The 14,536-nt window shown below is 42.6% G+C and overlaps 1 protein-coding gene across 1 annotated transcript; it reads left to right on the top strand.

Moving 5' to 3' along the window:
- Positions 1-307: 307 nt before the first annotated feature.
- Positions 308-7,601, top strand: mtnr1c (melatonin receptor 1C). The gene is made up of 2 exons (XM_030781211.1): positions 308-503; positions 6,748-7,601. The coding sequence occupies exons 1-2, from the start codon at positions 308-310 to the stop codon at positions 7,599-7,601; spliced, it is 1,050 nt and encodes a 349-aa protein (XP_030637071.1).
- The last annotated feature ends 6,935 nt before the right edge of the window (positions 7,602-14,536 follow it).

Here is a 14,536-nt window from a genome sequence, read left to right as displayed (position 1 = left end):
GAAATCAGTCAATAAAAAGATCAAAAGATGATATATCGATTATTTCGCACGCAACATTTTATTCATAAAAATGAACGGAACCGAACATGGAGAAAACGAACGACTGGAGCTAAAAAAAAATGTGCTGGAAAGTCAGAGTCCCGCTCTGGGTGTTGTGGAAACGTTTCCGACCATAGTCTGATCCAAATGTAAACAAATAATTTTCGATTTTGGACGTGTTTCTTAAAGCAAAGTTAAAATCATCACTTTGGACGGAGGAGGAGTGCAGAGAGAAACTTTAGCCTGGGATGTAACTGACCTGTAAACAATGGCATTGAAGGTGAACTTGAGCCGCATGGATTATTTGTCTCAGAGCGCAAATCAAACCTTCACTGTCCGGAATACTTCTGCCGAAGCGGCGAGCATCTTAGCCGGCGTGCTGATTGTCACTATTGTGGTTGACATTATCGGAAACCTACTCGTCATCCTCTCAGTGTACAGAAATAAAAAGCTGAGGAACGCAGGTAATGGGGCAGATGGGCGACTGACGTCGATAGTACAACATCTGAGGACGTTATGCAGAGCGGCGAAATTACATTATCCGATTTTACACTGTTCTGTCACCTTATCTGAAAAGCGTGCACTATAGAGATGGCAGACTGTTACCGAATGGCTATGGTGAAACAGTTCTGGAGGTTACTCAGTCTGTTGACAAATGTTGTTTAATTGTTACCACAGACCTGTCAAATGTGGCTTGGTTTGAGCATTAATCTCTCATCAGTTGTCCGCTCAGTGTACTGCTAAGGTTGTTCTTTGTGACTGGCTTCATCCCGTCTCCTAACGGTAATTCAACAGTGTGTAGCAGTGAGCTTTCAGGTCGTGATATCTCAAAGAGACGATTCCCTCAAATCTATTTAGATATAGACGCACTTAAAAATCTGTTTTAGGTCATTCTGCCTGCTTGCCAGAGCTGAATCAGAGCTGAATTAAATTTCCTACCAGTGCCCATTACTGGAGCAGCGCATTCTTATTTTTTGCACTGGACTCCTGTCTGTCTGTCTGTCTGTCTGTCTGCCTGCCTGCCTGCCTGATAAGTCAAATTTTTTGTAACAGGGTGGGTCAGCTGAGGGGTACCTGAGGAGAGCTTTAGACACCCCATTACAAATCCATCTCTGTTTATTTAGTCGACGATCAGAGTTCAGATGAAAAAATGGTTTAACACGGATCAGTATGCGTACTTGCTTTAGTTGTTTCTGTAAGTGAGTGTGCAAACCTATTTTGTTGAGTTTTTGTTTCCACCCTATGTGGGTGGATGTGTTGTATGTGTGCTTGTCCAGGTTTTGGAGACATCCTCACAAACAGAGGTTTAACAAATTTACCTTTACAATTAGGAACTTGTGACAGCCAAATTGTCTAGGGCTGTCATCCAGAAACAGCAAAAAATGCTCCCCTCTTTGCACAGATGTACCTTATCTTACCCTGTTGAGGTTAACAAGCGTGAGTGTTCTGTCTTTACAATACAATACAATTTTTTACCATGTAATATGATGCAGTATGATAAACTGTGCTGTAGTGTGTGCATTAAGTGCAGGACACATTAAAAAGACTAAACCCTGCCATAGGCACAGAATAAAGATGGGTATAATCATATCACAAAGTTTAGAGGCCAGCAACACAACTCTGTTAAGACCTGAAACAAGCAGGAACCTTTAATAAAACCTGTAATAAAACTAAAATCTGTAATAAAACTAAAATTCCATTTAGAGTGGAAATAAGAATGAGATGAAGTGCGCATGCATTACAGAGGAAAAAATTAAAAATTAGGGTGTAACAATACAAAAGCAACCTGCAGACTGCTTACATAAGTTCAAAGATAGCACTGAGACCTATCTATATACATCCACAGTCACATGGTCTGTTGTGGGGGTGGGTGGGGGATTTCCTCCTGATGTCCTTTCTCCTTTGACATTTCCAGCATATCACCACCATATATCCCTGATGTACTGCTGAAAGGCTGGGCAGTGATTGTGCTTAGATACAGAAAGGAGACAGAGAGAGAGAGAGGGGCAAACCCAATCATGTCTTGGTTAATCATTCATTAACACTCATTAGATTGATCAGCTCCAGAGAGTCAGAGGTCTGTCAAATGTGTATAATCGCCCAAGAACTTGTCACAGGACTTCAGAACTACAACCCTGAAATCCAAATTCTGTCTTTTTCCCCCTCAAATCAGCGATAGTTCGGTTGAAGGGTTAGTGCAGTTGATTGGCCACATTGGTATCACAACTGAATTGTGGGTGAAGAGATATATTCACAGTGCTGTAACAGTGCCTAGAGTGCTGTAATCTGAGTAGGTCTGACTGATTGTTTTCAATGGGGGTGAGGGTTCTTTCAGCTGATAAAGATCTTTATCACATCTTTATTACAAGTTCCACTGAGTTTCCAGGGACTATGTAAAAAAGGAAATATCATAACTTGTTGGGATGGGAGGGAGAGGGATTTCTGTGAACTGCTCAGTATCTTTTTAAGATCCACTCCAATAAATAGAGAATGAGGCCTCTGTAAGATAATAGGCATCTTTCTTCAGAGATGATCAGAGATGTTGAAGAGTGGTAGATCTTGTGATACAGAAATCTTAATGGCAGCATTAGAGATTGGGTGACAGAAAAGGGTTACTGGAGTGGAATATTCCTGTATAGAAATATATATATTAAAAAAAGTTGTGTCACCATATTGGGGAACTAGTTATTGCCAAGATTCCCTGACAGCTCCTTTAATGAAGAGGCTTGGATGATAAAATGGATAGATGATGGATAGGGTCTGTGAGCATGACTGTGTGGCAATCTCCAGTGGCAATCTAAATTCTGAAGTCACAGGATGTTTTCTAGTGTTTGTTGGTAGTTTGGCAGGCTCAGAGTTTTTGTTCTTCTTCTTTTTTCTTTTCTTTTATTTCTTTTTTTTTTTAATCAGTGATGTCTCCTCATCTGGCCTCAGTTTAGTACTCCTGATTGTGAGTGATGATCGTTAAGCTAGCTTCATCTTAAAAAAAAAAAAGGCAAAAAGTGTTTCATTTGGGAAATATTTCCATGCCTCCTAAAGAATGTTCAACATGAAAGAGAATCAGTTCTTTTCAGATCAAGAAAGCACAACAAAGTTTAGTCATCCTGCCATCCCTCAAACCACAGATTTCCTGTGCACAAAGCAGATATACCCAACATTTGCCCTAAGCCAGAGATACTCTGGTCGCACACTAAACCTCTCCAAAAAGGCAAGAAGTGGTTTCAGCAGTTTAGTCCCTTTTTTTCTGGGCAGGAGAACCTGTCTAAGTCTTGAAAGCCAGTCCTCTGCGCCAGGATAGACATAACACCAGTGGAGGATGATTAGCTCGCCTGGAGGGTTAGGATCTAAATCACCAGCATTCAACAGATCATCCTGCTGAGTGACAAAAGTCCTTAAATAGGCCGAGCACAAGGCAAGCATGTGGTTCTTCTATGGTTACAACGTGTTGACGGACAAGCTAACTCACAGAGCGCCCACACAGGCGTTAAACAAGGAACGGAGTCAACCAGAGGCCTAAGATATCCCGTCCCTGCGGACTGAAAATAAACAGTCCGGTACAAGTTGTCGGCAGTCAGCATTGACTGAGTTCATCTTCTTTCGACAACAGTGCTGGTTCTGTTTGAGGGAGTCCTGTATTATTCTTGTTCCTGTTTGGTTTCACGCAGTATCACGCTGGAACATCTGTCAGAGCCTCAAATTTTTTTTTTTTTGGAACATGTCTTTTAAAAAAGGCCTGAAATACAGAATGTGTGTTTACATTCAGTAAAATCAAGTGTAACTGATTCCATCAAACCCCACTGACTAATTGAGTAATCCTTAGAGATGTGAAGTAAAGGGGCTTCTATAAGCTAGAACTGTTCCTCCAAAGATCAGTTACAGATATGTGAGGATCTTAGACAGTAATTGAAATGAATGGAACGGATATGTGCTTCGTACAGGGATGACGGCTTCCTGGAATCTAACTTACATCACTCAATAAATCATTTACTCAAAGTCAGCGTCAGCCATCCAGGACACATATATCAGTGAGCATGCAGTCTGATATTTCAAACTAATGAACATTCTCTCTTGTGCCATGTCAGACCACAGCATGTGTGTGTGTGTGTGTGCTGTCCTTACAAACAGGTTGGAGAATTTTTTTTTATTATTTTGCCCATGGCAGATCTATTAAAGCTCTTTTTTGTCCTAAACTTAACTTCAAGGCTGTCCTGTTGCATTGGGATATAGTGTCTTTGGTGTGTGTTTGGAATTGGGCAGGAATTTCCCTTCTTCTGCAAACGTAAGGTCTTCACACTTGTGTAAACTGATGTTCATTTCAAATGAGGACAGTATGTAGCAGAATATTGAATTCTTCTGGTTCTAAGCTCAGCTGGTGTTGATTTTTGTTTGGGGTGGGGGGTGGATGGGGTAGGGGGGTAGTGAGGCTAGTCCTCTTTGTTGCCATAAGCACACAGGCATAGAAATGGACAAATAAGGTGAATTCTGACACTTTGATCCACTTGTGTTCATCTGGAAAGAGTGGGTGAGAAAGAGGGCATGATTTTCCAAGTTTCTCATCCTGCTGGCAGTATGAGTTAACAAAGATGTTTTTAGTGAAGATCTCTGCCTGGAGCATCAGAATGTGTGTTTTTTGTATGACTGTTAGACATCTGCTTGTTGTTGGGTGTCTAATTTGTTAGAAGTCATAAGTGAGATGGTCCTGAGAGCCAATTAAACGCCTTGTCGTCAATGATCGACTGATGAGATGCTTATATCTTTTTTTGATCAGATGAAAGGAGTCAAGATTGCCAAAGGCCATAATGATAATGATAAACAGAAATGGATGTATGTGTGCGTGCGTGTGTGTGTGTGTGCGTGTGTGTGAGTGTATGAAGTCATTGAGGAAATGAATGAAGAAGGCAAGTTGGGTATCAGCCTGCTCCTCTGACCAGCATTCTTAATTAGAATGAACTCAAGAGAAGGGCCATGGGAGAATACTGTATGATAAGATAAAGAACCACTTTGTCCTGTGATACAACTTGTTTTTATTTATTTAATTTTTGTGCGTGTGTGTGTGTGTGTGCGTGCTTTTTCGGATACGGAGAGCAAGTAAGGACGTAGGTGTAGACGATATTTGTTTTTCTTTACCACAAATGGCCTGATTTTGAAAGACGTGCTGTAAGTCTCTCCTGATTACCGTTTAAGCGTTTAAAGAGTACAGTGTGAACTGTAGAGGTAAGGCAGATGTTTAGGGGAGACACCATGCTGCAGCTGCCCTGAGGAGAGCAGATTATGTGCCTTCCTTCAGTTTGCAAAAAAAAGAAAGAGAAACGAAAAAAAAACCCCAAAAACGAGCATGTCCCACAGTGGAACTGTAGACCTTGGGGTGTCCTATCATTTTCTTCCTTTGTGGAGCCTCCAGACGCAAATGGCATGTGAGTGGCTTTGACTGGATTTAGATCCAGCCTGCACTTTGGACAGAAGCTGCACTGTTTCTGAGACTTTGCCTTATTTAATGCCTCTCAGCCACAAAGAGCTCTAACATTGTCCTTTCACAAACTCTAATATTTCATTTGACAAGGATCGGTAGTTAAAGTAAGGTCTCTTAACATGGCCCCTGCTTTTGCCTCAGTCATTTGTTTGTTGTATAGGGAATGGGCAGTGAGAGAAGTCTTCGATCCGTTTTTATTAAATGATCATATGATGAAGCCCCTTGGTTAGTCTTGCAGAGGCTATGATTTCTCTCCATCTGTTTCATTCTCTCTCTCTAACTCTCTCTTTCTCTGCCTCTTTCTCCCTCTAACTCTCTCTCTCTCACTGGTGAGTGACTAATCATTTTGTACACCACTGCGGTCTCCGTGTGAGACAGTGATATGTTTGATATTGAAACTGATAAGACTGTGCATCTGATGTGAAGCACAAACAGCATTTGTTTTGCTTTATGATTGCAAGATATTTTGAATGAGTCTGCCTGCCTGAAGTGCAGAGAAGTCTCTAGGTATTTTTTGTGTTATGTGTGTAAGACAATCTGGATGCACTGTAATTTAGTGTTACTGTAAATTTTTAACACCCACAAATGCATTTGATGATATGACAATCAGGCACACACACACACACATACACATACACATACCTGTCACAATATCATCAAACTGAGTGGATTAGCTGAGATTCTGGTACAGCCTATACTTTTGAATTACAGGTAAATAAAAGTACAATAATAGTACTGAAAAGTACAATGAAAGTAATGCTAAACCTACCAAAGCTACACTTTCTTTACTCCAAATATCACCTCAGAGAAGGAGAGAGCCACGTATATTCCCTGCCTTTTGGCTGCAACTGTACGTCTCTAACAGCGAGGACAGTCTTTGCTCTCTCTCTCTCTCTCTCTCTCTCTCTGAGAGCACATTGTCTTTATACACACAAAGAGACAGTTGTTTCTGGAGAGCATAATTAGACGGTGCTTAGGAGTTGCTCTCAATGTTTTTTTTTTTTTTTAAATTAGCACTAAATTAAAAATTGTGATAAATATCAAGGTTATTTGCTCCTTCCTAAAAAGGACACCACCTATGTGGTCTTTTAATTGGGTGTAGTCTGTCTGCTCATCACCTTGTTCCTTGGTGCCCTGCCATGGTTGTCACATTCTCTCTCTCATTATCTCGCTCACTTTTTGGCTTTTTTTCGCCTGCCCTCTCTCATTCTCGTTCTCTCCCTCTCTCCCCGCTTTAGGTAATATCTTTGTGGTCAGTCTGTCAGTGGCAGACCTGGCAGTAGCCTTGTATCCCTTCCCATTGGTGCTACTGGCAATCTTCCGTAAGGGTTGGACGTTGAGTGCCTGGCATTGCCAGCTGAGCGGTTTCGTCATGGGCTTGAGCGTCATTGGCTCCGTCTTCAACATCACGGCCATAGCCATCAACCGCTACTGCTACATCTGTCACAGCCTTCACTATGATCGCCTCTACACCCGCAGGAACACCTGCCTCTGCCTTGCTCTCACCTGGCTGCTCACCGCCATCGCCACCCTCCCGAATTTCGTGGTGGGCTCACTGAGTTATGACCCACGTGTTTTTTCCTGTACCTTCACGCAGACAGCAAGTTCCGGGTACACCATCTGTGTGGTGCTTCTGCATTTCCTGCTGCCTCTGGCCGTCGTGTCCTTCTGTTACCTGCGCATCTGGATCCTGGTGATCCGTGTGAAGAACCGGGTCCGATCTGAGACCAAGCCTGGGCTCCGGGCTGGAGACCTCCGCAACTTCCTGACCATGTTCGTGGTGTTTGTGCTGTTCGCTGTGTGCTGGGCACCCCTCAACCTGATTGGCATCGCCGTGGCGATAGACCCGGCCAGGGTGGCGCCGAACGTGCCCGACTGGCTGTTTGTGAGCAGTTACTTCCTTGCGTACTTCAACAGCTGCCTGAATGCTGTCGTGTATGGGCTGCTCAACCAGAACTTTAGGCGCGAGTACAAACAGATTTTGCTGGCACTGTGTGCACCAAGGACATTCTTCATAGAAAACTCAAGAGGTGGAACTGACGCACCAAAGAGCAAACAGTCACCCGCTGTGACAAACAACAACCAGGTATAGATCCACTTATAAGACAGGGGCAGAAAAAAAATCTGACCCAACATCACCTCAGTGAACCCCATCCCAACCCCAAGAGTCCTCTCCTAAAGAATCCCAAAGAATTTGGCAATCTCTTATCCTTAACCCCTTCCCTAAGCCTATGAACAGTCAGCCAGTGAGAAATGAAGACACAGAAAACTCCAACACGCCCTGCAAAAAAACTATAGCCCTTTAAGGAGGCTATAAATGACTGGATTTTAACACATTCTTTCAATGACTTCTTAAATGTAAACCAGGTGGCAAAATTGCTGGAATTTTTTGATATCTGTCCAATCCTTTGAGAATCGCCTCCAGTTGCCATAAGTTAGAGGAATGACTGGGTCTGGACTGGGTCAAGGAGGGAAATAAAGTTAGTATTAATCATAGCTATGCTATTTTTTTAGAGCAAGGGCTCTCAACTGGGGGTTCATAAACCCCTAGCGGTTTGTGGTGATACTGTAAAGGGTTTGTGAGATTGTGATGGAAATGTCAATATCAATTTAAATTCACTCAGTTTAAAAAACTCAAGGGGATACCTGAGGAAAATAATTTGGTATGAAGTTTAAGGACCCTTTTAGGTGTAGTGGGGCTCTGAAGTGTTTTGGAGATCTGAGGTATGAAACTTATCTTTTTAGAATAAAGATAAGACAGTGTCTCTGGAGACTGTCAGTCATAAATGTGTAGCAGTGCTATTGACACATATGATTGTTATTTAAAGGGTTCATTTGTCATTAAATAAAATTATACTCCACTCATTATCACCATAAAATATGCATTTGTAGTTTTTTTTGCAATACACAGATTTTTGTGAATGTATATGTTTAATATGCGAAAATATTACAATCCTGTATGAAATGTAATCTTGTATTATTTTACTGAAACTGTTTACAGCATATTCAAAACTGTTGAAGCATTGTTAAGCACTCAGATTCAAAACATTGTCAGCCACCTGCCTTACACTGTTGTCTCTTTGTGCTCCTACAATAGTGATGTTATTATGCAGAACTCTTAATGTACGTTCTCGTTATCTCTCTCTCTGTCTCTGTCTCCTTAGCAGTCTGACTTTCTCTCTCTCTCTCTCTCTCCACACACACACACACTTCTTTCACTCTCCAGATCTGTGACATTGTGTCCTTGAATGCCATTATGATTCCATGACCGTGTTGTCTTTTAAGTCCTAACTGAGAGGACAATGTATGATGGCTAACTCAATGAACTGAAAGCCAAATCTACACTGTTCTCTGAGCAGAGACCCATTCTAGCATCCAATTTTTATCTGAGCATTAATTAGAGAGGATGGGAGGTGTCTGTGTTAACCTTGATTTTATGGCCGATGACACAGATTCTTGCCTCTATACCCTTTGTGAAGCTTATGTGGATTAATGTCATTGGTGACACTCACTTTGGGTGCTGCGTGACACTTGTAATTTTGTTATTGTTGTTGTTGTGCTCCCTTCAGCACAGCCTGCTTGCTCCCTGATGGTGATGACTTAATGCCTCTAGGTGCCACAACTGCCTGGTCAGTGGCTGCACCGACGCTTTAAAAAGAGGAAGAGCATTGTAAATGAGATTTATGTGTGCACATAAAATACTTCCTGTTTGAAATGTGGTGCTGTGATTTGGTCGTTATTAGATTTGTCACGTTGCATCAATCAGCGTGTAGGTTACTGCAAAGGGAGTATTTATTTTTGTTAGGGCGGCTCCAAACAATAACAAAAAAACCCCTTATTTAAAAAATAAATAAATAAATGAAAATATTCTCAGCATTTGAGTTAATTATCCTAACATAATCCAAATGAGGATTTAGGAAACACATTGATGTCCATAGCCATATGATGTCTGAAAACTACAGTCAGTGGAATTAATGACATCTTGCCATATGATGTCTGACGTCTGAAAATTATAGTCAGTGGAATTAATGACATCTTGCGTCATGACCAAAGTTTGGGTTTGAAGCAGGGAGTGAAACATAACTTGTGGGAATCACGACAGAAGCTTTGCATCCCTTGGTAGATCTCAGCGCAGGATGAAATGTTGGTGTGCCCACAGGGACAGGATTCATTGTTCCCATGGTTACCCACTGCAGTTATGTCTCAGATATAACTGTGCTGACAGCTGTCTGGACTAGTAGATGTGCGCAATCACTTTTTCACAAACTTCACAGATAACTGTTTTTTTGTTTCTTTTTAATCAGGTTATTTCACTTAAGTGCTATATAATTATTACCTAGACTCAAATTTATCTCTAATATGTCCAGTCACGTGACATAGGTTGTATATAGATTGTATGGAGTCTTGCACCATAGACCAGCGGCACCAGACACACTGTAACAGGGGGAGATGTTGTTCCCAGGCCTGCTAATGCCAGTCAGGATGGGGAACTGTGCGGTGAAACTCTGGTTAAACTACTTCACCAATCAATCAGGCTGGGGTGCACAGGTGGGTTGCAGGTCTTCCTGACTTCCACGTACTGGCACACCTCTTGCATTACCTGGGACTCGAAGTTCCATCCCTTGTCACTGTGGAGCTCTTTGAGCATGCAAAACCTGCTGAACGTCTTCTCAACCAGCTTCCTGGCAGTGGTGACAGCTCTCTGGCCACTGCATATACCTGGGGTCACCTCATGAGGTACTCCATGGCAACAAGAACATAGCAACTGATCGGCGGAGTGTGTGGAAAGGGGCTCAGGAAGTCCACTCCAACTCTCTTTGCCTGGAGCCGTTGCAGCTGCCACAAAACCGTTCCCTGGATGTGTCCTTCCAACCGTCATAAAGGAGACTCCTCAGAGAGCCAGGCTGTCCCAATGGGAGCAGTGATATTTCACAGTGGGCCCAGTGAGTGCAGCTGCTGCCAATGCCAATCACAGCCTGCACCCACCTCAAGGTTGGCCTCTTGTGCTTGGGGAAACTCTCGTGGATTGACCCTCAGTTAGTCATCGTCATCTCTGCTTGTTGTCAGGGTTTTGCAGACCTTGCTAGGGCCCTCAAGGCATACCTCCAACAGCTAAAAGTACATGCAGGGGTTTTCATAGCAGGGTCACTGCAACAGGCCTTCCATGTTAACATGTAGGCACATCAGGCTGGTGCTAGACCTCAGAGTGATGTCTGGAGGGACACAATCTACATCACCACCTGCCATTCTGGTTCCCAGAAATTTGTGAGCTATGTGAGGGAGGCATGGTCGATCCTAAGGAGGGAGCAGGACCCATACGGATAAACCATGGAAGAGCTGGAGCCGTGTCACCAGGGCCAACAATGCTCGATGGGTGCGCTGTAGGTCCACTCAGCACTGCTCAACCTCCGACTGCAGTGAGCGACCACCCTCTCTCCTCCCTCATTGGGCTGGTAGAGGACTGTCCCAATGCCCTGATCACGAACACTGGTGTCTGCTATGTAGGACTGCTGAGGGTCTGGGAATCTGAAAAAATGGGGCTGAAGTAGGGCCAATACCGATCTAATGGCTTAGGATGGCCGAAACCGATATTTGGCCAATATTTTGGGGCAATATTAATTTATCATAGACCTTTACCTATGGGTTTTTGTAGTGTGAGAGGCAAAAAAAAAAAATCCAAGGATCACCACTGAGGCCTATCCACATGAATCTGAGCAATTGTGGTACCAGCATCTCAAGGCAGACACCCCAGCGGACACTGCACAATGCTGGTCTCCATGGACACCGGCCAAGGAGGACTCCACTTCTCCAAGACGGAAAAGAAGAAAGCTTTTGGTCATCAGTTCTGTGGTTATATTACCAAACGCTTTCTTCTTTGTCCAGGTGTGCTTTTGAAAAGGCTAGGCAAGCCTTTGTGCGCCTGTCTTGAAGAGTCCTCCAAGTGAGTCCTCCTCGGACAGCGTCCATGGACGCCAGCCTTGTGCAGTGTCCGCTGAAGTGTCTGCCTTGAGATGTAGGTCCCAGAATTGCTCAGATACATCAGGATGGCCTTGGTGGTGATCCTTGGATTCTTCTTGGCCTCTCACACTGCAATTCTTGCCAGCACAGGGCTCACTTTTGGCTTCCTACCCCCGCCGTTTGAGATTTTTCACAGTGTGGAACTCCTTGTGCTTTCAGATTATGCTTTGCACTGTGGCCACTGGCACTTGAAAACAATTGGATATGGCTTTATAGCCTTTCCCTGTCTTGTGAGCATCCACAATGTGCAACCAGAAGTCCTCACTAAGCCCTTTAGTTTTAGCCATGACTTGCAATTGACTGGTAACTGATTAGAGAACTACCGCATGACCTTATCTCAATCTACAGTTGATTAGAATGCTCTAGAACATGGTAGAAATTACCAGGAGAATTTGGAATGGTGTAAATTTGCGACAATTTCAAGGGGTATGAATAAATTTGGACATGGCATCTTTGGTAAAAATGCAAAAAAAACCCCACAGAAATAGTTAAAATTATTGTTAACATCTCTGACACAATGTCTTACTGTCTTTTATGACTTGTTTGTCATTTCCAGCCAGAATGAAACGTATTGGTCAAATGAAAATTCACTATAAATCCAAATTTGGCATGGGTATGAATAATTTTGGGCTTAACTGTGTGTGTGTATACACACACACACCCCAACATATACATACATGTATACACACACACACACACACACGCATTATATATATATATATATATATATATATATATATATATATAGGGGTTGGACAAAATAATGGAAGCACCTTGTTAGATAATAGTTTTATCATTTAATATCGAGTTGGTCCTCCTTTGGCAGCAATAACTGCTTCAATGCGTCGAGGAACAGATTCATATAACTTGGACAGCGGCTAAGGGAATTTTAATCCATTCCTGAAGCAAAACCTGTTCCAGTTCTTTTAGAGCACGGTGGAGGGAAGTGGCTCCTTACTTGCTGCTCCAAAATATACCAGAGATTTTCGATTACGTTAAGATCTGGTGATTGTGGGGGCCAATCCAAGTGTTCAGCTTCACTGCTGTGCTCTTCATGCCAGTCTTTAATGATTTTAGCAGTGTGAATTGGCCCATTATCGTCTTGAAAGATGGAACCACTGTTTGGAAAGAGCGTTTGGACCATTGGGTGAATTTGGTCACCCAAAATTGACAAATACTCTTTAGAGGTAACCCTACCACGCAGTGCTAACACAGGATCAAGAGAATTTTGTGATATTGCGGCCCAACCATCACAGAACCGCCTCCACGCTTAACGGTTGGGGTCAGGCAATCAAGATCAAGGGCTTATTTCGGCTTCCTCCATACATAAATTGATCCTGAACAAGGAAAAAGCATGAAGGATGATTCGTCAGAGAGGCAGAGGCATTTTCGAACATTGATGGGGGAAAGAAAAGGTTTGGCAATGGCAGGCCTTCCATTGGTATCCAGCTGCATTGAGCTCTTGATGCACTGTTTTGATACTGGGTTAGCAAGAAGTTGGTTTAGCTCTGCAGTCACTTTAGTAGTTGTGGACCTGTGATTTTTTGACACAATGCGTTTTAGTGCTTTAGTGCAGTCATGTTCACAGAGTTTTGGCTTCCGTACAGAGTTACACTTCCAAGAACTAGTTTCTCTTAGTTTTTGGTATGCCATCATGACTTCAGGAACAGTTCCTCTTGATACGTTAAACAACTCAGCAGTTTTTGTTACTGAAGTGCCAGCCATTCACGCTCCAACAATTTGCCCTCTGGAAGTCTGGAAGGTCACACATTGACTTATACTAATACGCAGACCTCTACAGAAAGAAAAATCTTGGGTAATACATAAAGCACAGGATGTCTGCAGTGCATATACATAAAATTTACATATCACTGGGAATCGTATTAATGTCTAAACATCAGCAAATTTATAGGTCTTGAAATACCATGTGTTTCCATTATTTTGTCAAGCCCCTCAGTGTGTGTGTGTGTGTATATATATATATATATATATATATATATATATATATTTTTTCTTTTTTTTAGTTAAAGTAGCCTAAAGTAAACCCGCCATACATAGCATAAACACAAGAGGGTGCATTTGCACAAACATTGGCTAAACCGATACGAGGAGGCCGATACTGTTATGGACCACTAATTGTCAAAGGGGCTGATAGTGGCTGATATATCAGCAAAACTGACGTACCGGCCGGCCGCTATGCTGAAGTCAGCATTACACATTGGAGTCCAAAGTAACACCATCCCATTGAGATGCAGTGATGTAAGCAAACCTCTGATAAACTGATGTCAGCAGATGGCCAACCTGAAGAAACTCTGGAGCACCCCTGGTGAATTTGGGGTACATAGACTTTCTCAGGGTCTGCGACAATCATCTTGGCATCCACCGCATGCCCAAGAAGCTCTACCTGCCACTGTTGTGGATGGGACTTGGTTGGTGAACCAAGTGCCATCCATGGTTCAAGCACACTCCTCTATGCCTTAAATTAATTACCATAATAAATTACCACACCATGCTGGCCTTAAATTACAGAACAAACCTACGAAACCCACCCATATAGCACGATAGATAAACCCATTCAAACAGCGAGATGACTGACAAAACAGACCTGCATTCTCGCACAGCGTTTCAGCTGTTGACACAGGCAAGTCACAGATGCACGCCAACCACTAACTGCAGACATTTGTTTCCCTCTAGTGGTCACGCTTAAATATTAAATTCGGCACTTGATAAAGTTGAATCTAAAGTTGAATCAAAAGTTGAATCAGAGGATGTTGTAAGTCGTCTTTCTAAACATATGGATATCCGTGGCCGAAGATTTATGGGCCGTTGAACCACTCTATCGAGTGGCAAATGAGCGGTTAAACTTTGACCAGTTAAACTTCTTTACTAGTTGTGCCTAACACAATACTAATTACCTCAAACCAAACAGACTACTATCAAAGTGTTACTAAGTTCTACTCCACTAAAAACCTTAGCACTGGATTCAGTTAAATAAAGCTGACGCAGAAA

This window comes from Chanos chanos, chromosome 8 (genome assembly GCF_902362185.1).
Source record: "Chanos chanos chromosome 8, fChaCha1.1, whole genome shotgun sequence".
In the NCBI taxonomy this organism is placed as follows: Eukaryota; Metazoa; Chordata; class Actinopteri; order Gonorynchiformes; family Chanidae; genus Chanos; species Chanos chanos.
This window is presented reverse-complemented; position numbering and strand designations above follow the sequence as displayed.